The sequence below is a fragment of the Ambystoma mexicanum genome, chromosome 6p (assembly GCF_040938575.1).
Source record: "Ambystoma mexicanum isolate Mex_15411 chromosome 6p, UKY_AmexF1_1, whole genome shotgun sequence".
Classification (NCBI taxonomy): domain Eukaryota; kingdom Metazoa; phylum Chordata; class Amphibia; order Caudata; family Ambystomatidae; genus Ambystoma; species Ambystoma mexicanum.
Genome location: NC_090935.1, coordinates 918,842,107 through 918,866,731, shown reverse-complemented (window position 1 = coordinate 918,866,731; position 24,625 = coordinate 918,842,107). Strand labels below are relative to the sequence as shown.

The window sequence follows — 24,625 nt, the reverse complement described above, 5'->3', positions numbered from 1 at the left end:
ATGCAGATCAATGCTTCAAGCGCATTACCCTGCAAGCTATTTTGTTTGGATTTTAACTATTGCCCTGCAGGCCACATGCACATGGATATCTGCAGCTGGCACGTTATCTCCATATGTTATCGTATAGGGTATGGGACCCTCTGAACTTCCTGTCACACTCGCAGCTCTGGAGAAAATGAATGAACCCCTTAACAATCTCATGCTACATAAATTAATAAAATGCAATTTTTGGAGTACTGTTAATAACAGGTGATATTATTACCCACTTTAAAGTACTTAATGTATCGACCTCGGAAGGATGAAGGGCTGAGTTGGCCCTGCTGTGGGAATTGAACGTATGAAGTGCAGGCTGGCCCTATGTCATTGGCCAGTGCTTCACTTCGTGAGCTATCCACCTGGGCATGTTATGCACCCATGCCTGCAGCAGGCACCCATACCCACGAGTCTATTTCACTAGCCTTGAACATATGACCTCCTGGCTAGAAGCAGATCTCTGCAACAGGTACTTGAACCTGCTGAGCTATCTTATTGGGATTGAATTCTGTACATGATACATTAATTAAGTAGGGCACACTAGGATACTCGAAAGATCAGTGCACAAAGTTCTTGAAACCTCCCAATGCCGAGTGTGGTTAAATATCTGCACTCGTTGAGCAGACTCTCTACAAACATTGCACTTCTTACCCTGTCGATAATGTACTCGTTTTATTTCATGTGCAATTGTGCTGCAACAGCTTACCCTTCTCGCTCCCCTTCTGTGATCATGTTTTTTTCGGAGCCAGGTCCTGAAATACGGCCTGTGGCTCGTTGTAGACGGAGCCAGGCCATCTGATGGCACAAAGGGACCTGGATTCTCTCCTCGCTGCCCCCTTGTTGCCATGGAAGGGCTTCAATGCCATGGTGCATGGCGGAATTGCTGATGAGATTAATGGCTCCTTTTATGAGGGCATCTCAGAGTATGGCTCGCTCAGGACAAGGAGAGGCGCAGGGAAGCGAAGGTGATGCACTCGGCCTGCAGAACAGTGGCTCTAAGTGTGAGCATTGGCATTCCACCCGCGTGACCTTAGGAGAGCCGCCATGTTCATTCAGGGAAAGGGAAGCAAGCTTCTGAGAGGATGAAACCGAGGCATAAATCCCTCAGCAGCACTCTGCTCCTTCAGCTCCAGAAAAAGAGCTTGCTCATCATTATGCTAATCCACTGCAGACAAACGCAGTGCGCCCTGATTGATGGCCAGGAGCTCAGTGTGGGCCTGGATCAAGTCAGCACACTTGTGTTTATGTCACCCAGCGCACAGAAAGCTTGGTCCCACTTGTCCTTACTGGCCTTGTATTTATGGTCCGGGTCTTGATGGAGACAGTGGAAGAAATCTGGGGTAGCCACAAGTCGCACTGCCATACATGCAAACGGTACCCATTCCATTCAACAGACGCTAGTCCCGCCCTGGTTGTAACTTTGCATTCTGGGACTTGCAGACCTGGGTTTATGTTATGGTATGAGGATGTGCGCTGCTCATCGCTGCCATTTGCATGGTCTCCGGGCGCTTTGGTGGATCTAGGAGAGAATACGTGGATTTGGTTATTTGGGAGGAGAGGGAACAGTAAGGTTGAAGTGCTTTGTGTTGAGGATGGAGATTGGAAGTGCCCGGAGTTACTGAAAGCTTCCAAGGTGTGAAGAGTTGGAGGCATTTAAGGCTTTGTGTCCAGAGCGGCAACCTTGTGCCTGCATCGTAGCCGTGTGTTGGCCAGGGGATGACTATGTCAGTTGTAGTTAGATGTGTAAGTTTGTATGTTTGATGCCTGGGAAGAGGGACTCTTTCTTTTTTCTTTAAGAGCTTTGTGCAATTGAGTGGTTTGCGTTTGTGTGTGATGAATAAGGTAGAGAGAAATTCAAGGTTAGTAAAAAGGTGGGCAGTGTTCTTTGGGTTTACGTAGGACTTTCAAATGGTTGGTCTTGCTGTCAGTTGCTTTATGGTGAGAGGTGTTTGGCTGTAGTGGTTTATGCGTGACGATGTCCTGTGTTGTGATTTAGACATCTGGGTGACATTGACTGTGTTCTCCTAGGATTTTTACTGTAATGGTGAAATCCAGAAATACAAGTCCCAGAGTGATAAGTCTAAACAGCTGCTGGACTAGTGTCTACCGAACGAAATGGATAATGTGGGCTTGTAATCATGGTCTACCCCTATATTGCTTCTTAATATCCCTGTGGTCTGTTTCGCTACCCATGTGATTGAAACAATCCGATATCTGATCTCTCAAAAGCACGCATGCCTATGACTCTTGGAAGCTGGGCATGTGTCCCATTTGCCTCTCACTGGTCTTCGACGTGCTTCATGCAGGGGGTTCTGTTCACGTTGGCTTGAAAGAAATCACAATGCCTTGTCCTTGGGCTTCCATCGTTGTGTGATGTCACCTATTCTAATGCCATCAGCTATCAGCATATATGGGTGTCCCTTTCTCTGGCCCTATGATTTTGGTGAAATGGCTCACGTAACTTCCTATAGTTGTCTGAAAATGTGGTCCATCCAAACGATGGTGATGTGCAGAAGAAGCTCAGATGAGAGTGTGGGTGTTCATCTTTGTCAATCTGGAGAGAAGTTCCATATGTGTACCGTAACCTAGGAGATAGAACGTGATTTAAATCACTAGGTGTGAATACACTGCATGAGGAATCTAGAAGTAGTAAGGGCGAGATGTCAGTTCCTGTTGTGCATTTTCCGCCAGCAATCAATGAGTGATGGTGGGGGTCAAATACATTTATAGAAAAAGGACCAGCAACATAAAGTTGTGCTGAATGGAAGACAGCATACCATTAATGCTGGATCAGAAGGAATTTAATAGAAGCAGATAAAGGAAAGCTTCCATCCCACATGAGACACCTTTTGCCTCAGGAAGAAGTTCCCACAGCGTCACAGTGGAGCGAAACATGTCAGACAGAAGCATTGCCAATTCCAATTAAGACATGAAAATTGCTACAGTACCACAGATTCTGGGGTTTTTCCATAGTACTAGTCCGAGATTGTATGCAGGGATAGGAGAGGCTGCAGTGCATTGACTGAAGTGTGTACATGTTGTTTATGTCGTATTATGCAAACTGTCGAATAAACATTGTTTTACAGTATAATGTGTCTACAATTGTTAAATGACGGGCTAATGGATGATAGTAATGTTTTTTTTTTCATCCAAGGGAAGACTGTTTTTTATGCAATATGCAGGCACCACAGACAAACTAGGACCCCTAAAATGAATGACCTGCTCTACAGCAGAGTAGAGAGGAGAGTTCCAAACAGGGCTGAGACATGAACAAACTTCCGCCTGCATTCTGCATAATGTGCAGCATGTCTATCGAGTACTGTGGGGTGCCTGATCTAATGGCATTTACACTCTGTGGTGAATTCTAGAAGTAGCAGTAGCCGGGATAGCATGGATTATGCCCTCATTAATCAGCCTTGGAAAAACATCTCATGAAACCTTTAGGTGGAATAGAGTCAAACAGAGGGAAGTGACATGCCTAGCATGGGTGCGCATGGGTACTGTGCACATGCATGTGCTGCGTTGTGGTGTCCCTGCACCAGCACATGTGCGCTGACATTTTCTTGACAAGGCGCAGATCTGCAAGACTAATCGAGTGCCTGGTGTTGTATTTGTTTTCTATTAGGGGCGCTGTGCTGAAACGCTATGCATTAGCCCGGACACGCGGCTTTGTCAAAAGCCAGTGATAGCTGCATTTAGCTTTTACATCAATTCAGAAGCTTGACAGAGGTTTGGGGAGGCCTACAAATAATCAATAGCTCTGTTTGTGGGCCGCCATAGTTTCAGTTTTTTTTTCTAAACCAAGGTGTCGCTGCAAACTCAATTTATCATGATGAAATTAGAGATCTTGCCCTTTGCAGGCTCTTGGCGGGAGGTGTAAATGCCAATCGTAGCATTAATATCTGTCCCGTGCGTTCTCATAGAGCAATCTGTCAAGAAGATTGGCTAACAAGAGCAGGAGGCAGTGAATTCAAATCGGCCCGGGCCATGCATCAGCCTGGCGCAACTGGTCCAAATGAGGCAAAGGTGCAGGGTCTACCAGAAACAACACCGATTTGGGATCCGAAAATTCTCTGCTCCACAACCACGGCCTTTAGCACCGGGCCCAGTCCTCTCTACCCCACCGTGAAGCCGAAACTCACTAGCACCATGCCAAATCAAGCACTAAAGATTACTGAGTGTGTCGTTTATTGTTGAACATCTCTGAGAAATGTCCTTCTGTAGATATCAAAGCTAGGGTGAAAGATGACACTGTGGTGTGTAGTTGAGATGTTCAGAGCTTCCGCTTGGATAGCGCTTACTGTGGGCGTGCTGACTCCAGCCAAAGGGGCGTGTCTTGTACACGCTTCCAAGAACAGACCGTGAATTCATGGTTCTTTGACACATCTTGTCTGGGGAGCCAAAAGTAGCCCCTGGTACCTGTGAGTGTCGAGCTAAACAGGCTCGCCTAGGCCAAAAGCTGGAACTTAATAGCTCCAGCTATTGGAATATCCGGGAGTGCAACCCTTCTGCTGCGCACTGCCGTCAGTCTTTTCCTCTCCCCTTCCTTTGCTCTCCAGAGCATAAGGGTTGCTTGCCACTAAACGTGCACCCCAGCACTGATGCCAATGGCACGTGGCCCTGCTCATCCAGGGTCTGACTCAGTGGCTGAATGTGAAAGCCTGCCGTGAACCTCCAGCTGAGCTCCCATGTGCATGACTGATGCAGTACCCCCGTCCCGTGCTTCTTCACGAGACTTGGGGACCTTTGTAGAAGGAGACAAGTGCACGTGGGAAAGCTTTGTAGACTAAGTGCGGGGGCATGTCCTTCTGGCTGCAGTCCTGGTAAAGCAAAAAGCGAGAGAGTGCTTTGGGGAATCATTTTAAGGAAGTCATAGATGGTGCATAGAGCAGTAAAAATGTCAGGGTGCAAGCTACTAGCCAAGCATAAAAAGTAATGTGCCCCCTCAATCCTCTTCATGCATCCAGCACATCATTTCTTAGTCGCCAAGAGGCAATTATCTCGCACCAATGGTTAGTGGTGGGTGCACATTTTGAGGCCTGATAATGCAAGGGACCGAATAGCACTGTGGTCATTTTTCTTTAAGCAATTGGGTAATGTGTGCTGGGTAAACATGCTATGGACTCGTTCCAATTTCGTGAAATAAAAAAAATACATGTATTGGTAAAGGCCAATACAAAAAGAGGGCAGCAATGTCATTTGGAAAGTCGAGGGCAAAGCTGGAGACGAAAAAGAGTATTTTCTGTTTAAAGAAGCCATGTAAGCAATAAGCTGGCCACGCCTGATGGTGTGTCTGGACCTCAGATTCTGTGTTTATGTCTCATCGTAGTGAATGCATGCTTTCCTGTCGCTGATGTGTTCGGTAGGGTGCATTTGCTGAAGTGACTTTTATTAAGGTTCATCGAAACCTCTTTGTCATATACTTTGGCAAACGCAGGCCATTGGCTGTTAATTGCATTTGAATACTGCAGCCACAGTCGATAGAGGATGCAAATGCTTTGCATCAGATGTACGGCAGTGTCTGTGGTTTGTTTTGATTGGCCAGCAATGTAGATGGCTTGCTGCTCCATGAAACAACTGCGTGCTTCCAGAACTGCTCACCTGCTCATAGAACGGTGGTTGTATTGTAGGTTGCAAACAGCATACAATTGGATGCAATTCACTTGTTTCCATTCTGGGGATGTGAGGAGGGAGCACTAATCAAGAGTGCATGCCGCCTGCTCAGTTCATGTGTCTATGCCATCAGGATCTGTGTCCTGTGACATTGGTACAATGAAGGACTTGTGCCTCTGTCCGCTACTTCCCAGGGTTCAAAGCAAATGAAACAAGGAGATGAGATGCCTTATTGGCACCTGAGGCGGAAGCATAGACCATTCAGCTCCCCCATAATGCTGGATGCAACTATTTGAAGTCCACATTCTGAACGAGCGCTGTCCCGCTACATTGCAGCATCTAATGTTCCTCTGCTCAGACCTGCTCCTAACCTTCACTCCATACTCTGGGGCATTTGCAGACATCCTCTTCAGCCCCCTTGGCTCACATCATTTTCCTGTTGCACGGCCTTTGCCTACCCTTGCAATGGAAATGGAAGAGGGTCTCCACTCCAACCACTGCCTTCTGTGTCTATGACGGCTATTGACGCTGCTATGTGCGCGGTCACTGCTGGTCTTTTCTTTTTTACATAATTAACCCCTTAGGGGTGAACTCCGGGGTTCTGTTTATTAAGAGTTGTGCAATGCACTGCTGCCATTTGCATGGTCTCCAAGCACTCTGTCAGATCTGGAAGAGAGTGGGTGGGTTTGGTTAGTTGGGAGGAGAGAGATAAGCAGAGATTGTGGTGCTTGGTGTTGATGGTGCACATGGCAAGTACCCTGAGCTTGGCGTGAGTAAACGCTTTCTAGATGTTCAGTGTTGGAATCATCAATGGCTTTGTGTGTTAACCAGGTTCTGCGAGTGTCAGGGCGTGTTTAAGGTGTAGAGGTGCGTTGTTTGGAATCTCTAGGAGAGGATCATTGAAGCCATGTGCGGGTGGCTAGCTTTAGTTTGTATGTAATGGGTAAGGTAGAGTAAGTGTGGGTTGGATGACAAGGAAAACCTCCAGGGCTGCCCCAATCATGTGCAAACGCATGATGCTACTGCTGATTAGTGGTGTTGAGCTTCTATGTGGCTGCGGTGGACTGATGTACTGATGATATTACAGATAAAAGGGGAGTCATTCTCTTAGAGTTATAGTCGTGTCTGACGGTGTTGTCGTATTCTAGTCATTGGTCACTTTCTCTGATTGTGGTTACTTGGTTTGGAATTGGTCAGTTGGGAGTCGGCATTGCGTACCCCGGGATGTCGCTGAGTGTCAGAGTTTGTCAATTGTGAAGTACTAGCTCTTGAATATTGGGTTATTTCTGTTTATCTGTTGATGAACCAGGTTTTTAGACTTTTTCAGAATTTCATGTGGTCCCGTAACATGCACATTTGCCTTGTTATTGTGTCTCAATGTGTGGCTACCACTGAGCAGAAGGCGGTGACTCCATGCCTTTCTCTGCAGAATCTCTGTTATTATTAGCGCGTCATTTCTGGATCTCGGATCGCTAGTGGGTTGGAAATGTGAGACTTTGCTTTGGATGAGTTCTGCTCCTTCACCCTGGAGGGCTCCAGGGTGATGCAGAGAGCCTTGCAGTGGATGCTTTATTTGACTGATGGCCAGTGCAAAGCTCTGAGAACGGGCGCTATATGTTCACACCTGTTCACTCTGGGTAGTAGGCAAGCCACTGTGTTTTGGATCCATTCTAATTTTGTGTGGTGTAACCCGCTATGACTAAATACATTCTGTAGCGGTTGGTAGTGATGGGGCGTAATCAGTCTGAGTGTGCTTATAGGTGCCAATAGTAGTAATCCCCGAGACCACTGGCTCCACCTGCCAGTAACGGTACCGCTTCCTCGCGTATTATGGGTTCAAAATGGAATCCAGACCGCACTTGGGTGGATGCGACTTAATCCATGTGACACCCAACAGATGGCGAGTGTACCACCAAAATCAAAATATTTCGCCTGCCCCAATCCGGGTTTTGGGCACATCTTCATTCTTCATGCTGTTGCAAGGAAGCATGCGCCCTACACGGGCTTTTATTTCACTAGGCTGCAATGATGCATGATGTCACAATGCTTTGTCTCTAATGTGCATCCTCGTGTGGCGGGTGGGATGCATCACTCTCACAGCATGCACAACTTCAGCAAGTTGCCCGGACCGAAACCGGGCAAAACACATCTGTGGTGTTTGGACGTCTGTGAGGGGTGTCTAGGGTTTGTTGGAAAAGTCACCATTCGCTGACATTGCATTAGGATTCGAGGCATTCTCTGCATTCGCCTGCTATCTCTAAAGCTAAAAAGTAGGCGTACACAACTGAGCACGTGCACACGCCCAGCTGTTACCTGATCCTTGCTTTCTAGGTGGGATTACTTGCTAATGTCCTGAAATGGAGAGGGGGCGTCCGGCGTAAACATGCTGCTATTCTGTATATCGGTGGACATTCGTTACCCGTGGTCTTTGCTCGCCATATAGTTGACCTTTGCTCAAGGGTTATGAAGTCCCATGGCTGAGGACCACCCGCCCCCTCTAGCACCTGCGAGCAGGGCGCGTGCCCTCTGCTTTCTGAGTGAGGTGGGGGGCTCAGCGCATGTGGCGGCTGGGAGGGGCTCGCACCCCCCACGCACTGGACCTGACAGCAGGGATGTTGCACGTCACCCCTGACACCCCACTTGCGTTTGATTTATTGCTCTTATTATGCCCCAAATTGAGGAGGCCACACTTGTGCGAGTGTCGTTGCTTATACAAACACAAACGTGCGGAGGGACAAGAAACCCCTTTCAGATGGGCGCTCTTGAGAAACTGCAGCACTTGAGCATCGTGACCCTGAGCTAATGGTGTTATTGTTGAAAACCCTCTCCCACCTCCCCCCCCCGCTGTGCCATGGATGCGCCTGCTCATGATCAACGCAGGCGAAGGTTTCAAGACAGCACTATTTAAAGAAAGCGTTCTGCGCTGCGGGCGCTGCTCTCATTCACACGGCAGAGGTGCCATGCATTTTAGTACTAATTGTTGTTTGGTTTTCTGGATGTAATTATAAACCATTTTGCTTCACTGCTCTCTTGCAGAAGTTTTTTCCAACGATTTCTTCCACGCGCGCTTTTGTTCTCTCCGCTGATTTCCGCGCCATTCTCTGCTGAGTCCGAGAGTTTTTGGGCGACCGAGGAGACATTCCTTTTCCACTCACATTCAAGGTACTCCTGTGTCCTGTGCTCAGGTGGGCACCACGGTCTATGGCACCCAACCAGCTTAGAAGGTGCACTCTCTCTACACTCAGGCTACATAGAGTAGCTGACTAAGTGGGTAAGATAGCTCAGCAGGTTGAGCTCTTGCTGCTGTGATCTGCAAGCTGCAGGCAGTTTTCGAATCCTGGCATGGCCAACCCAGCCTTTCATCCTACCAAGGTGCAAGGAGTATCAACTTTTCAGTCGGGTGATACGAAGTACAGTGCTATATAAACAACAAATCGGTAACTATATAAAATATTACTAGCTGTTCCCAGCGTAACATACGCTGTTCTAGCATATCTTAAATCTTAAAGGTCAAAAATTGTTGGTAATTCATAGCGTCACTTCTGTCCCCCTCGTAAATGTCGGAATTACCACTGATTACATTCAGGATGGGGAGTAGGTTCCTGTGGCTTATTAATGGTTATTGATGAGGCTAAATGTATCAGATGGAATAAGAACAGTATCTAACTTCCATCTATCACACGGGCCTCTGTGCTGTGTCTTTGTAGACGTGTAATTGTCAACCTTGTTCCATTGCAGAGTCCCTGTGATGGCATAAGTTTGTGTAGTAGCATAATTACAGCACCTACTTTCAGTGATAGCTTGTGAGGAGGCATTCGTCGTACAGCGTTTCGCTCTTTAGAGACTGAAACGTTGAGCTGGTAATTAAATGTTAATTGACACTGGAACCGCCGTGCCCTGTGTAACGAGAAGTGTGGGTGGAAAGAAGTAACTTCCAAATGTTTGCGATAGTGCAACATGAAGTTGACCACGCAGAACCGTGCTCATTCTATATATTAAAATGGTAGCTGTTGTTGAAGTGGGTGACTCTGCCATTTGAATAGCAGAGGGCAACCTAACACTGAGAATTTGCATCAGCTGAGTACAGAAACATACCTAAGTGTTTTATAGGAAAGGGAGGACAAACATAATAAATGGTGGTGCCTGGGAGCGAATGGTTCACAGATCATTACAAAGAGTAAGGCGTTTGGGGTGGGTTTTGTGCATCTGCAGTAATATGGAGAAGATCTTAGGGTAGGGAAAGGCTTAATGGGATCTTATCATTGCTTTTCAGCCTTGCATTCCATTCCAGAAGGGGGAAAACAATGTGCAAATCAGGCTTAGCCTGAACTGCTAGGTCACATCCCTTTTGCATAAGACCACAAGCAACTACAAAGATGTTTCCACCTCAATGGGAATCTTCCGTGAGGTGTAGCAGGACTTCGCCTTTTGTGATGTGACCAAGGGTGATTTGAATTGTTTATTTCCCATTTCATAAATAGCACAGCAGGCTGAAAACGATGATCTGGAGGATTGTCTAGAGCAATGCCAGTGGTTATGAATCATTCAAAACCTTCCATCCTTTATTCTTCAATTTTTTTCCATAGAGTGCAATTATTGAATGCCTGGAAGAAGTCACGCTTATCATGATGGGGTTCAGAAAGGTAACACTGGTGCATAATGTGCAGCCTTTCGTCAGCTGACACCATTATAATTATAATTGTAATTGTTCTTTTATAACGTGCTTAGTACCGGGGACCAGTTTCTAAGTGCGTGAACGGGACTCAAATCTCTGTTGCTATGCATTGTTTTGCTTCCAAGACAAATGCATTTTCCCTGAACTATCCACCCAGCCTATACCGGAGACCAGTTTCTAAGCGTGAGATGTATGCACATTTTATACAGTGAATTACTACAAGATGACTGGGATCCCCTTTGAAACAAGATCATGGCCCCCCGGGATTGCTGCCGTGTAGAGACAAATAATTAATTTTACCCGAGCACTGGTCCTTACAATGTAGGGCCCATCCTGCACGGCTAGCGCTGCAGGGGTGCAAGTTCCCGGGGCCTGATGGAGAAAGTGTGATGAATCAACATCCGGGGTACCAGTGGTCCAGGGATGAATTTCGGTTTCTAAACCACCAATCAGACCCACACCTCTAGTACACCCGAAGGGATCTGAACAGATTGGAAAAACAAGTAAATTATAAATCTCCTTGTCCAATTTTCGTAATGTGGATGGAATGGCAGCTTATCTTCGAAAGGTTATGGATCGTTGGTTCGTTGCAGCACAGCGAAAATACAATTATTACCCAGTGTGCAGTTAAGGTTGTATACAAATATCTACATTATTATTATGACAACAGACAGTTCTAGCAAACTACAAAATACAACCCACCTTGTAAATTAATGCAGAGTACAGACAGTTTCAAAGAAGGAAAAAAGATGCACTCTGGATACTTGACAGGAGGATAGTCGGTATAGTAATTAATCGCAATAGTTCAAGGATACTTGGTTTCAACACAAAGGGAGCAATGGGTCGTTAACTGTCACTAGGGGCCTTCTGAGAAGGACCAAGGGGACAGAACCACAATGCATCTTGTGCTCTAGGAGTTCTTGTTGCTCGACAGGTTCAAGTCGGTTTCAGGGTGCTTTGCAGATTCTGCGACAGAGAAGATGGGAGAACGCTGCGTGTATTAGGCGGTAGGCAGTTTGGCGAGCGAAGCTGGATGGACAGCTGCAGGCTGGACTACATGGCGGCTCACGATCAGGAATCGTCTCAGGGCCGGTCGGCAGTTCTGAAGCTCTGGTTGAGGCGTTTGTGATGGTTTAAGTGACTGTGGCGAACTAACAGTCAGCAGTGTAGTCGGTTGCAGCTTGATAGGCTCGAATTGCTCAAAAAATGTCCTTTAAGGCAGAGGTCGGTAGATGCCTGTCGATGTATTCCTTCTAACTTTGTCAATAGGCTTGTGTCATCCTTTAAGGCAGACATCCCAAAACTGAGGAGAGTGTTGCAGGCAGCTGCCTTGTCCTTGGTTTGGTTCAGAGACTCTTTGGCACTTCCCATCTAGGAAGCTTGCTCCAGAGCCAAGCAAGGCACTCTCTGCTGGCTACATGCCAGTTCTGGAGCTGCTGGAGTGTCCTCTGGTTTCGGTATCTCCCTCTGTTCCCTGGGAGATGATTAGAGGAGGGATCTTGTTTCCCGCTTGGAGATCCTGGCCTTCTTTCATCGGCGGAAGATGTAGGGCAGACTGTACCTTCTGCCATGGTCCCATGATGAGTTCTTCTTTCTGCTTCTGGTGAAGCCTTCAGATGATCTGCCAAAAGAGGGTCTCAGACCTCCTTTAAAGCCAAATGGACCACAGGGATTGGTGTAGGCTAAGCCTACCTCAATAGACCAATCATGGGTCCCGACCAACAATCTCCTGTATACATAAGGTCCTAACCAGAGTGCTTTGCAACAGAAATGGTAAAGGGCTGAAAACATGTAATACTAAGTCCCACCCATCTTCCTGTCTGTTGTGGATCAAAGGGTCCCTCTGGTTAATGGAGCTCTCTGTGGTTCCTGATTAAAGCGGCATGCTTCCCTTGAAGCTGCGTCGAGACCAGACTTTCTGGCTATGTCAATTCACATTCACATACCTTCTGAATGGTGTCTCCCTTCAGGGATGACTAATGTAAACACACAGTCCCCGACATGACATTTCACTGACAATCGATACTGAGGGCAGGAGCTGGCATCAGGTTTACAAAGTGCATATGAAAGGGTGTTGGGGTTAACTGTCTCCTTTGTGAGCCTCTGCAGCCAGGCCCCATGTGGGCCTGTTTGAATTAAACTGTGATTAGTATGTGAATGCTACCACCAACTACATGGTTCAACAGGCGGACAGGGCGGATCCATGGAGCCTTTTTTAGTTAATTAGGCTGGTCTTGTCAGGGGGAAGGTTTGACCCTCCCCCTTCTGAGATGACTTGGTGTACTCCTGCCTATCATATCCCAACTAAATATGGCAGGGGGACGGTGCCTGTAGGCTGTGTCCACCTAGAGTACACAGCTCTATGCGTATGTCGTGCAGTGAGCATAGGAAAATGTGTGCGCTTAGCCCCACACAATTTCCAGCGGTTGATCTTCCATCATTCAATTTCATTAAAAATTGACAGCTGAGGATGCACGCCGTGTCAGTGCGAGTCCATGGCCGCCTTCCCTGTCAGTCGGCCTCAGGTCTTTCTTTACCTTTGTGCCCATAAGCCTGGCAGGCACTGCCTTTTCTTGTATGTGAGGTCAGCCCCCAAGGGAGGGGCAGATCCACAGCTGATTCCGTTTTTGCATAAAAGCAATCCATGTTGCAGTTTAGCAAGGCTTCATCCTAAGCTTGGGCCACTGGCCCTAATTCTCATTGCGTTTTCCAATGCGGTTTAGCCATTCTAAAATGCTTCTGTGAATTAGGACCACTGTTTTTAAATTCTCCAGTTACCGCTGAGAAAAAGCAGGCTTGGCTGCTTGGCCACACGCCACTTACAGGATTAACAAGTAAGGACGAAATAAGACTACCTCTCCCTTTGAAATCGCCTCGGATAAGTCATCAAAGCTACCTTGCTCGAGCCCTTCTCCTGATTTGGCCCCGGTGCAGAGTCCCATTCAATCATCTCTCTAGGGCTGCACTGCTGCAGACCGCACTTTATAACACAGTAAGGACTACTACCCCTCTGACCGCATTACCCCGATCCTGTCTGGAGGAGGGCTAAAGTCTCAGACGGCCTCTAAATCAAGGAACCACTGCGCTGCAAGTGGACATTAGACACATTGGGCCATATGGCCGTACACCTGAAGTCTCTGCAACCAAAATGCCCTTTCAGAGTTTATTAGAATGAAATCCATATGGACAAGGGTAGAAGCAAGACAGTGCTTCTCACCATTAAATATAGACATATAATTGAAAAGGAAGCTGGAAAAATGCGTTCCTGGAAAAACTGAAATGATTTGTACTGTGCATTAACACAGCGACGTGAAAAGCATCCATTAAGTGCAGGCTTAGCTGAAGAAATGATCTATTGTTGAAAGTGAAATTTCACAATTTGAAGGTAAATGCTACCCACATCATGAGCCCTGCCATGCCTCCAAAAGGTGTATTCATACGGATGCTGCACTCCTCCAGTTGTGTCCACACCATAAAGAAATATGTGTCTTCAACCTTCTGCTGACCTCTCCAGTGCAGCCGCCCTGCTGCCCAGAAGCCATGATGTGCACAGAGCACCTGGAGGCCATGAACGTGACATAACATAATGCAGCTCTGGGCATCTCTCACTGGCGCAGTGCTTTCTGATCTTACTAATGGCCAATCAAGGAGTTCCGTTCAAAGAAAGCAAAGGGCAAAGTCCCAGAATGCCACAGAAGAGGCAAAAGAGGCCTCCCAACTCCCACAAGGCGTCCATTAACAAGCTACAACAGAATTGTTCCATTGAAAATGTGAAGGAATATAAACAGGACCAAAATGCAGATGGTTTTAAATAGGGCCTGGCCATCGGCCACTAAATATTAACATCCATTCACATTTTCTGGATAGCCACAATGAATATAAATGAGGAAAATATGCATTTGAGAAATTTAGATGTAGTTTCTCTGCATGCTTGTTTTGTCGTTTGAAAACCCCAACTGGATTTTGCAATTGGGTGAGTTGACAAGCCCAAGCCCGGGTGGGGGATGATTTTTAACTAGGAGGCGGGGGGGCCCCAACGCTCGTCGACCTTGCGGTTGGGGGTAGCAAGTTAAATCCCAATAGATAATAAAGGCTGTACTGATTCAGGGGACGAACTCAGACTACTCAGTTTCAGCCACATCTGCTCTCGGATGTCTGCGGAGAAAGAAATGAATATTAATAAGACATATTTGAGATGAAAATGGCTGCAGCTCGGCGCGTGAACTTTTGAAGCTCCGCCAGAGTCTGGAGATGTGTGTGGTGCTCTCCTTACAAAAATCAACCACTAATGGGAAACACATGCCAGTGGAAATTGCTTGCCCTTTCTTACTGGGAAGTATAGAGCGCCAAGAGGCGATTGCGACGCTCAGAGATCTCGCGCGGAATAATGAAAGTAGAAGCAAAATAAAAAGTGTGTGGGTAACAAGTCTGGAATCGCGCCAGGACGCAGTGTAAAAAGTGCCAGATTTGTTTAAAGATTTGTCTAAGTTGGCTAAACACTTTTCGCCGAGTAATGCCTGCAGTTCGCAGCTTGTTGACGTGGCGTGATGGATGTCCCCAGCACGCTGCCGGTCCCCGGGCCCTGTAATCATATTTTGGGTTGCTTTATCGGCCCAGGGCCCGTTCCTTCTCGTGCCTGAGGATTAGGCCCCAGACAATCGCATTGAATGATGCAGCTCTACGGGGCAAACAAACCGTTTCTTGTGCGTGGCCCGACGGTACAGAGTTCTGCGTCTGGCCAGGTCGCTGACAGAGGTAAAAAAGGAGTTAATTTGGCGCGGCAAAACACTGGCACTTTGCAGCGTCCCTGCAAAATGCGCTTGCAGAAAATATTTCAAGTCACAAATTCTGCTGGATATACAACAGGAAGACGACTGATGAGGCAATGTTTTGAAGCGTGGAGAGATGTTTGGCGAATGCTGTGCTGTTTTGTTGATTGAGCGCGCATGCCCAGTTGGGCCCAGAGGTCAAGTCTGGGCTATATTCCCCCTTGGCCTGCATGCATGTCTGCGTGCTCTGTGACTATGTGTTCATCGCTCTGGGAGGAGGGTAGGGCTTATCCTTCTTGGTGAAGGGACAATGGGCCCCATTCCGAGTCAGGCGGTCCAGTAAAAGAAGTGCCAGTATCAGAGGAGACCAGCACTTTACCGGACCAGACCGCCCAACTATGGGTTTGCCGGTGGGGCACCATGCTGCAGGAAATGGCTTTAAAATGGCCTTTGCTTTTCCGCAGACTGCTATTTTATGCTGTCGGTCAGTTTGCATCAACAAAGTAATGTTTTAAAGGGAAATACTGTATGTTTCCCACAGCCAAAATTCCCTTCCCAAAACAAACTCAGAATTTTCTTTACAGGAAATTTGTTTTGTATGTCTTACGCGGAAATGCAGAACAGCTCTGTCTTCGTTGTGGATTCTAAGAACTAATAGCACAGTCACAAATAACCTGGACATATAATGAAGATGTAAGACCAAGAAGGAAAAAAGGCACATTTAATGGGAAACTAATGCAAACAGTAAAAGAAAAAGAGGTTATTTATATAACTAAAAATATAGTTTTCTAAAAAATAGTCTTTCCAAATAAATGTGTTTGGTTTCAAATAGTGGGTTCTTGGTTCGTATTCACTTAGTTTTGTGGCATGGCACCCCTGTGAACACCAGCTCGTGTTACAGGCGTGCCTCTTTCGAACTTCTCTATTTCCACATCTGAAAGGGTACTTTCAAAAACGGGGTGGGGAATCACACCCCACTCCTTACCTCAAGCACGCTGCCAACCCCCCTCTTTCCTCATCACCTGCTCTAAGCCTTACTGATCCTGGCTAGAAGTATGTTTCTTATCGTTTTTTTCTATTATTATTGTATTGTTTAATATTGAATTTGATTTGTAGTTGCTTTTTTAAATTTTAGTTTTTCCTTGAAATGTTATTTTAACCTCTTTATTTTTTAGCATTTTGATTTTCTGGCCACTTTATTTTACAGTGTATCTCATTGTTAGCTACTAGTTCTGGCCTTACCCCTCTTATATTAGCTTATCACTCTAGGTCGATAGTAGAATTAATGCTGACCCAAGAAAGTGCCATTTAATCACCCCATCGCAGTCCCGTACAATGAGGCCAGATTTGATGTTTTATGGACAAAATGGCACCCCAGGCATCCCACTGGTGGCGGTTCCCGGGGCAGCTGCTCGTAATTGCCTTAGCGCAGCAGAAGCCATGTTTTTTGCTCAGATACTGGTCAGAGGCCCCTCTTTTGCCTTAAAGCCATGCACTCTTGCACTGCACATTACCTGCCATGTACTTCTGCTTGCTGTAACATGCATATTGTGTCATCACGCTGCCTCATACCGTGCAGGAGATTAAAACTCTTACTGTTAATTTCGCTGCCCCTTCACGTGACTGGTCCCTCTTCCTCAGAGGTAGGGTCACTGTGACTCTAACTGCTTGATTCTCAGCCTGGGGTTACCCGTCACTGCCTCATATAGCCCCCTGGTCTTATATCATTACACCGCTGGTCACTACCTCCTATAATTGAATATCTTTATGCCATAAGCGTTAGCAGTTCCTCTGCTGTGGAAATCAATGGTCACCATGGTGTGGTGATGGATGGTCGCGTTCGGGGGATGATGGATGGTTACTTTGCTGAGATGATCAATGGTCACTGTGACAAGATGATTGACAGTTTACTCAGCAGAGATTACTGATGGCCAATCAGCATGCACGTTATTGATCCTCACTTCGCAGATAATATTAATGGCGGCCACAGAGTGTACTATGGTTATCTTTGGGAGTATTTTGTCGCTGAGATAACTATAGAGATAGTTTCATAAAGGTGTGTTTTGGTGACGGGGCAGCACCATGGGGGAATCTATTGGCAGTAAGACAATGGTAGCAATAAGTAGAAGAATAACCTGGAATTGCTAGGGGTGAAGACATGGGGCGTCCAGAGCCTTTCTGCTGCGGAGAATGGAGTCTCTTGGATTGGGCCAGGGTCTGTTTTTAGGGTATATTCTTTCTCCTTGGATGGGTGACGCGAGATCCATTTACGGCAATATCATGCACTTAAATAACTGTGCCAGACTGGAACGCCATCAGCCTTGATGACCTGTCTTTGAACCATCTTGTTGTGGGCCGTTAATTGTTGCTACTCAGAGGATATCCGCTCAGATGTACCGCAACTTGAACCCATGGCTTGCACGGGCACACCCAGCACAGCAACCCAACAGACCCCTCTGCCGCTAAAATGTAAACTCGCCCAACTCATAACAAGAGCTCTGAATGAGGTGTGAGGAACAGGGGTGGCGCCCATCCAACACAAAACCCTGTAACTACAATCACAACCAGTGTGTTATTTCCGTCCTTACCTCCTCGTACCGACCCCCCGTTCTGCTCCTGGCTCTAGCTCCAGGGACTGCCAGGGGTAGATTGGGAACCAAAAGAGGCCTTGGAAATCATTTGCAAACTGCCCCATGTTACACATTTTCAGCAAGCCAAACCCTTTTCCTATGAGAACAATTTGAAAAAAATAGGGTACCACAAAAAGGAAGCCCACAGTACAGAGGCCTACCGGGAAATCTCCAGAGTTCCTAATAAGCAAGTCCACTCCTGGGGACGGCACAGCTCTTCTCCGACGCATGGCCTTTTCTCAGATATAATGTGAATGTGTCCGCCATTTTTAAACTCTAACATTTCGAGTGTTAACAAAATTAACATCACAAATTAGGCATACCTCGTCCCATGAGGCACAGAGATATTAAGAGGAGGGGGTGCTGTTCAGATCAGGCCTTGTGCCATGCTAATAAGAGTATGTCTCTATATATTGGCATTTTTCCCCATTCGGTGCATTTGTCACAGGAAATTCAGTGCCCATCACGTTTAGCAATACTATCAGTCTTGTTGTTGAGTCCGTACTGTGAATGAATTGCCATCTTCACCCGATCACCACTAGCTAATGACCAGTGAAATGCGCATCGTGAACCACCCTTTCTCTGCCAACCAGCGATGTGGCCTCCTACTACTCTAAAGTGTTCTTAAGGTGACTTGGCACCACTCTGAAATATCCTGTTGTTGTCATGCGAGATGCTATTGGTGTTAAGTGCCCATAACACGATCCACCAGGACAACATATCAACACGACTCCGACCCTGAACCATTCAAAGCCTTAACCGACAAGGGTCACACTAGATAACCTGAGAATAGTTATTACCCACCCAGTCCCACACCTGAAGATTAGGTTCAGACGCACCTACCAATCTAAACTATACTCAATAGGATACAGTTGGATCAGCGCAAAATCACCAAAGCGAGTCGACCCACGAGGAACCAGCAACATCCCAACCCACAGGTATACAACTGTAATGGAACCATAAGTACCTGAATCAGGATACAGACCCCACTAACCCAACCCTAAATCTTCTGCATACTTAAACCCACACAAACCCACACAACCACCTCTCTCCTAGCAATCCGCACGCACTTTACCACACTGCATCAACAACAAATAAACTTCACCCACAGCACTCGAGGCCTGGGATGGAGTCGCACGTATCCTTTAGTGTTCTGTTTTGGGGAATTTTCTAACTGTGACAAAATGGCAGGCTAGAGGAGGAACACAATATTTAGTTAGACAATCAGGCGTGCCTTTATTTCATGCCTGGCCAGAGTACTGTAAATGGATGACCTTTGCCAACGATGCACAGGTGTGTGTTTTTGCTTGCACTCTTAGACTACCTTGGTGCATTGGGTGGCTGCACAGTGCCACGCATATGAATACGGCTGGGGCCATTGTAAGCAAACTCTCCTTGCATCCCAGTCCCCATTCATCCCCTGGTGCAGGCATATTGTAGCTTTGGGAAAAGAATGAACATGCGCAATACTGCTCCTGAGTAACCATGAGTATTGAACAACGATGGAAACTCATCACACAGGCCTTGGGATGCAGGAGTGGGGCAGGATTCTGGATCAACAGCGCATGCGCTTTGTCCTCCATACAGGTAGCATTGACTGATGCTAGTGACCGCTCGGGGGAGCTCTTGCTGCTGTAGAGTGTTCCATTTCTGTATTTTGTGTCGCTAGAGTCCTGTGTTGCATAACTCTGGTACCTTTCGCTAGAGCCTTCTGTTGCATAACTCGGGCACCTTTCACTAGAGTCCTCTGTTGCATAACTCTGGCACCTTTTGCTAGAGTCCTCTGTTACATAACTTTGGCACCTTTCACTAGAGCCCTCTGTTGCATAACTCTAGCACCTTTTGCTAGAGCCCTCTGTTGCATTACTCTAGCACCTTTCACTAGAGTCCTTTGTTGCATAACTCTGGCAGCTTTCACCAGAGTCCTCTGTTGCATAACTCTGGCACCTTTCGCTAGAGTCCTCTGTTGCATAACTCTGGCACCTTTCGCTAGAGTCCTCTGGTGCATAACTCTGGCACCTTTCGCTAGAGTCCTCTGGTGCATACCTCTGGCACCGTTCTTTCCCTGTTATTCAAGAGAGGACTCTAGCAGATATCTGTTTGCGTTCACCCGGTCCCAGAAGCTGCAGTGCCGCTTAAAGGCTCTGCATTCTAAATGCCACTACATGCATCCTGTGTCCGTCTCACTAGCCACCCTGGTGCCCTCAGGATGTATGCATGTCTCTTAAATGGAGGGGAGTGGCAGGGGGCTATGTGGGCCCAAGCGCCTCCGACCGCAAAACTGCTCTGGCAGTGCTGAACTCGGATTCTAGAGCAGAGGAAATGTCCATGCATTAATGACTGTGCCTCAGTGGCCCGGTGAGGTGGTGGACGCATGGCCCAGGCTACCCATTGGACTGACGAGCCTTTTTCTGTCTCCCGCAGGGTGAAGTGAAGAAGTAACGTCTCCGAGCTGAACTACTATGAGGTCAGAAGCCCTGCTGCTGCTATATTTCACACTGCTGCACTCTGCTCAGGCCGCTTTCCCAGAAGATTCTGAGCCAATCAGTATTTCGCATGGCAACTGTAAGTATGAAGGGACCGCCACTGCACTCTGGGTTCTCAAGAAGGCCCCGATTCATGGCGAGACTGGGAAGCCACAACACTGCACTTGTTCTGACATTGACTGCTTTATGCTGCGCGTGACTTCTCAGGTCAACAAAGCTACGCCCTCGGAATTCATGAGAGAAAATAGCCCGTAGCGCAGTTAGAATCTGATGTATTTTTGCATAGCCAAGGAGACTGGTACACACCCCCTTTAAATTGTGGTTCTGTGGGCAAGGGGCTAGTCAGTGCATACAGGCGAAGCTTGCCCACTATTCTGCACCCTCTCATGTTGTAAATGAAGGAACTCTTCCCTCGCCAGCAAGGCTAGAACATTCTTAAATAGTGGTTTTACCGAAAAAGCACAGCCAGATCATGGCAGTAGAGGTGACCTGCGATAGAGCAGGGGTGATTGCGGGCCACCAACACTGCAGGCTTACAAGGTGTCCAGCATGAATATAACTTTCACGCCTGTGCCACCGGGAGGGGGGGACATGGCGTTTATTGACCCAACGCTGCAGCGAGGTGTGAAAGTTATTTGCACCCTGGAATTCCCAATTCCGATGGGAGATGTGATCAGCGCGAACGCATCTCCCGTTGGAATGAAAAAAAAAGTCAGCAAAAATGGCTGCTGCCTTACACATAGAAAGGGGACTAGGTCCCTTTTCGGATGACGGCGGCCATTCAAAACATGTTAAAAAATATCTGCCGTCATCTGAAAAGAGACCTATTCCCTTTTTGATTGTTATGGTCGTGGCCATTTTTGTTGACTTTTGTTTTTTTCACCGCCACAGGCGCTGAATGTAGAATCATACCTTGAAAAGGTGGATTCTGATTGGTCAGACCGCCTTTTCCGGGTGCTAATTTTCATGAGATACATAGCATATGAGTGATGCAAAGATGAGAATGGTCAGTCAGTGATTGATACCCTTCTAGGTTTGCAGTGTGCAGGGCCTACTATTGTATGGACCACACTGGTTTTAGTGCACTGCATATACTCGTATGAAGAGTAGCGGGGTAGGCCAAGCTTTGCTTCTAGAGCTGACCATCAAAGGCCAAAGTGATCTTCAGCATCTCATGCCTGCTCTAAGTGAGCTGACGGTGAAGTGAGCAGGTGTGCATAGCATGCTGGACGCTTGTCCCGTTCATGTGTATGCTGTGTTTAGTACATTGTCTTTCAGGCAGTGCTTAGATTGCAGTCTTCTGCTTTTATTGAACCCTCAGAGGACATCATTGTCACTGACCCACCGGTGCGAACCATTGACCTGGGTCTATTAATGGATAGATGCTGAGATCAAACCTATATAAAGAAAGATAGTGTTAAAAACGCCCTCCAAGCAATGGTGACAAAGCAATGTTGCACTCCCTGTGTGTTTCGGTTTGTATTTCTGAGCTAAATGATAGAAGCCTAGGCCTAGTGAGATGTTCCATATTTTTACTGAGGGTCTCAACTATAGAAACCTGGGAGAAAGGAGTTTTAGTGGGCAGTCTTCTGTGCCCTACATACCCACCCCAGTCACCAGGGGTCACGGGTCCACATATGCCTAACAGTCATTTATCTGAAAGCTGCCCGCACAAGCTGGCATGGGTAGATCATGTGACCTGCCGAGGATCACACAGTGCTATGAGCGAGTCGTGATTAGTCCCTGGGTCAGTGGGTTCTGCATTTGATAAATTACCCACTAAATCACCCCCAACAATTGCTGAATGTACATCTAAATTGACACCATAATTGCAGCTGCAGTTGTGGGGTTATACCATCATGCAGTGTGCATAAAAACACAGAGCACAGGGGGGGCTCCCCAAGTTGGTGAATGCAGAGTCTGGAGAAATAAGTATCTTTAAGTAACGAGTGGCCTCGAGGGTCCGAGGGACCATCTTTGTAATGGCGTTGTTGTTCTCCGATAGTGCAGCTGAATCACCAATCTAACGTGAGTCTTCTCGGCGTGTGCCCCTAAGGGCCCAGCATCCACACCCGATATTGGCACTTTCACATCCAGTAAACATATACCCATTTCTTGGGATTGGCAGCAGCTTTGCCCGGCAGTCGGATATTTAAGCATTTACATTTCAGAACAGGGGTCAGCTGTCACATCACCAGAAATTGATTTGTAACAGAGGCTATGAAGCCCCTTGTGTGTACCCTAAATGGAGGCGCCCGAATGGAGGCGATGGACGGGTGCTATAAACAGAAAACTGAGAGGGTCGGAAAGCTTAACTCTCTGCCTATAAATCTTGAGTGACTGATGGGGAGTATTGTATGACTGCTTTGTTCTGAAAGATAAACTTTCGCAGACAGCCTCCAGCCCTCAGGAGTCTGCAGAACATGAAAGGAGCACTGTGGCAGAACAGAGCGCCCATGCAGTGTTCCAAGGGCCCCCTCCGCCTATCCCTTTCTTGATGGACATAAGTCTCCAGTTCCAGACTCCTGGTTTTATTCTGCCTCTAACCTCCCCATATGCCCCCCAACAGACAAAGCAAATCCCGTAGGGCAGTCTGCTAAAGTGGTGGGGTGGAGGAGAGCTTGGCAGTGGGCGCGGCTTCTACATTTTGCTACCCAAGAAAGTCATATTTACCTGCCCCTTTCCTGAAAAGGTGTCTAATAGGGAATGACCCTAGATCCGGGCCTAGTTATGGGAACTGTGGTAGCCTGGGAGTTTCCATGTGTATTTATGATCATTATGCAATAAACAGTTGTTTTTCATCATTTATTAACCCGACCCTCTCGTTGCCATTCTGCCTCACCTCTCCTTTCTTGCAGATACTAAACAGTATCCGGTGTTTGTGGGTCACAAGCCAGGACGCAACGCCACACAAAGGCACAAGCTGGACATTCAGCTCATCCTGATAATGAACAGGACCCTCTACATTGCTGCTAGGTGAGCGCAGACCCCGCTGTTCTCCTGCCTCTGCGATTGGACGGTCAGAATGCCCGGCCCTGGCTCCTTTTACCTATTATGAAGCCTCCCTGATGCCCTGCTTTGCTAGAAGATGATATCAAATATTCATGCCGCTCGTCTTTCATGCTCTCAGCTGCTGGAGTGTAATTAATCGAGGCCACTCGCGTGTTATCCACTTAAAGCACAGGGTTAGAGTTCATTAGACCAGAACTGGCCGGGGCAATAGCTACCATGGAAAGGAGCGTGCTGGAAGGGGAGGGCTTTTGGGAAGTAGTCGAGGTCCTACCAAAGACCGTGCAAGATCTCAATGTGTCCATTATTCAGAGTGGGAGTAGCATGTGCAAAGGTAAACATTGAAAACAGTTTTCACCTTATATGAGACAACAAAACAAAACACCAGGGATGACTTCCAACATGTATCAATGCACCAGACTAATCCTTAGAAAACTGGTCTCTCTTTGAAAATTGGGGGGGGGGTATTTTTTAAATGACATATTGCCCCTGTATTCACTTTCCTGCTGTTTCACCATTTCGTTTCCTTCCCTTTGTCTTACTTTACATTTGTGTTGTAATGTGCAAACTTTCCGTCCAGTCTCCCTTACCCTAAACCATTTTACTTCCGTTATTGCTTTCTGTGTCATCTTCTGGTCCTCAATGCTTTTGCCAGAGTGACCGTTGACCTGGCCAACGTTTGGGAGTCTCACTTTGGGCCATCTTCCATGTCTAGCTTTGAAAGTGCTAGCAACAATTGAAAAGGCACCCCAGCAGCCCACCCAACAATTCATTGCAGCACGCTATAACATTTCTGTGGCCATTAAGGCCCTCTAAGTAAGGGCACATGGGATCGCACAAACACTATGGCAATGTAAGTCTCTTTTCATTATCATGGCACTGCCCTCAACTCATTGATATAAGATGAGGCTGGTCAGCTCCCTGGGGCTCTAAGCAAATTGCAGCGGTTAGCAGTCGCTAGTTACATTAACACCGATTTACCAGTTTCCCGCTAATGCCAATGCCCCATTATCCATGGCACTGCCCTCAACTAGGGTGGCCAGACGTCCCAGTTTTCCCAGGTCTTACGAACATCACCCTCCGTCACCCTCCGTCCCGGGTCCCGTCGGCGTTTTGCATGGTTGGGTGGCTACGGTAATTAGAATGTAATTATTTTTCACAACACTTTCAGAATTAGAAGCTGGAGGATTGGCTCGAACCCCCACCCTTTCAGCTACAAGTCGCAACACTTATTGACTGTGCCACGGAGACTAGCTTGGAAATGGTTTTACAGCAAGCCACGTAATATCAGTGAGAGCAAACGCTTGTTTTGAATTAACATGCCAAGATTCACATACCAAACTGCACAAACGAGATCACATACACTTTATAGAAAGGAGAAGTGCTGGAAATATGATTAGGTGGTGGTTG

General features: G+C 47.1%; 1 protein-coding gene across 12 annotated transcripts in view; it reads left to right on the top strand.

The window, feature by feature from the left end:
• Positions 1-24,625, top strand: part of SEMA6A (semaphorin 6A) — a 350,792-nt gene that overhangs the window by 105,151 nt on the left and 221,016 nt on the right. For all 12 annotated transcript variants that reach the window (XM_069625555.1, XM_069625554.1, XM_069625557.1 and 9 more), the window contains exons 2-3: positions 20,145-20,285; positions 23,065-23,182. In XM_069625555.1, the coding sequence (XP_069481656.1) occupies positions 20,183-20,285; positions 23,065-23,182 (221 nt within the window). In that variant the 5' untranslated portion in view covers positions 20,145-20,182. The remainder of the gene's footprint in view (positions 1-20,144; positions 20,286-23,064; positions 23,183-24,625) is intronic.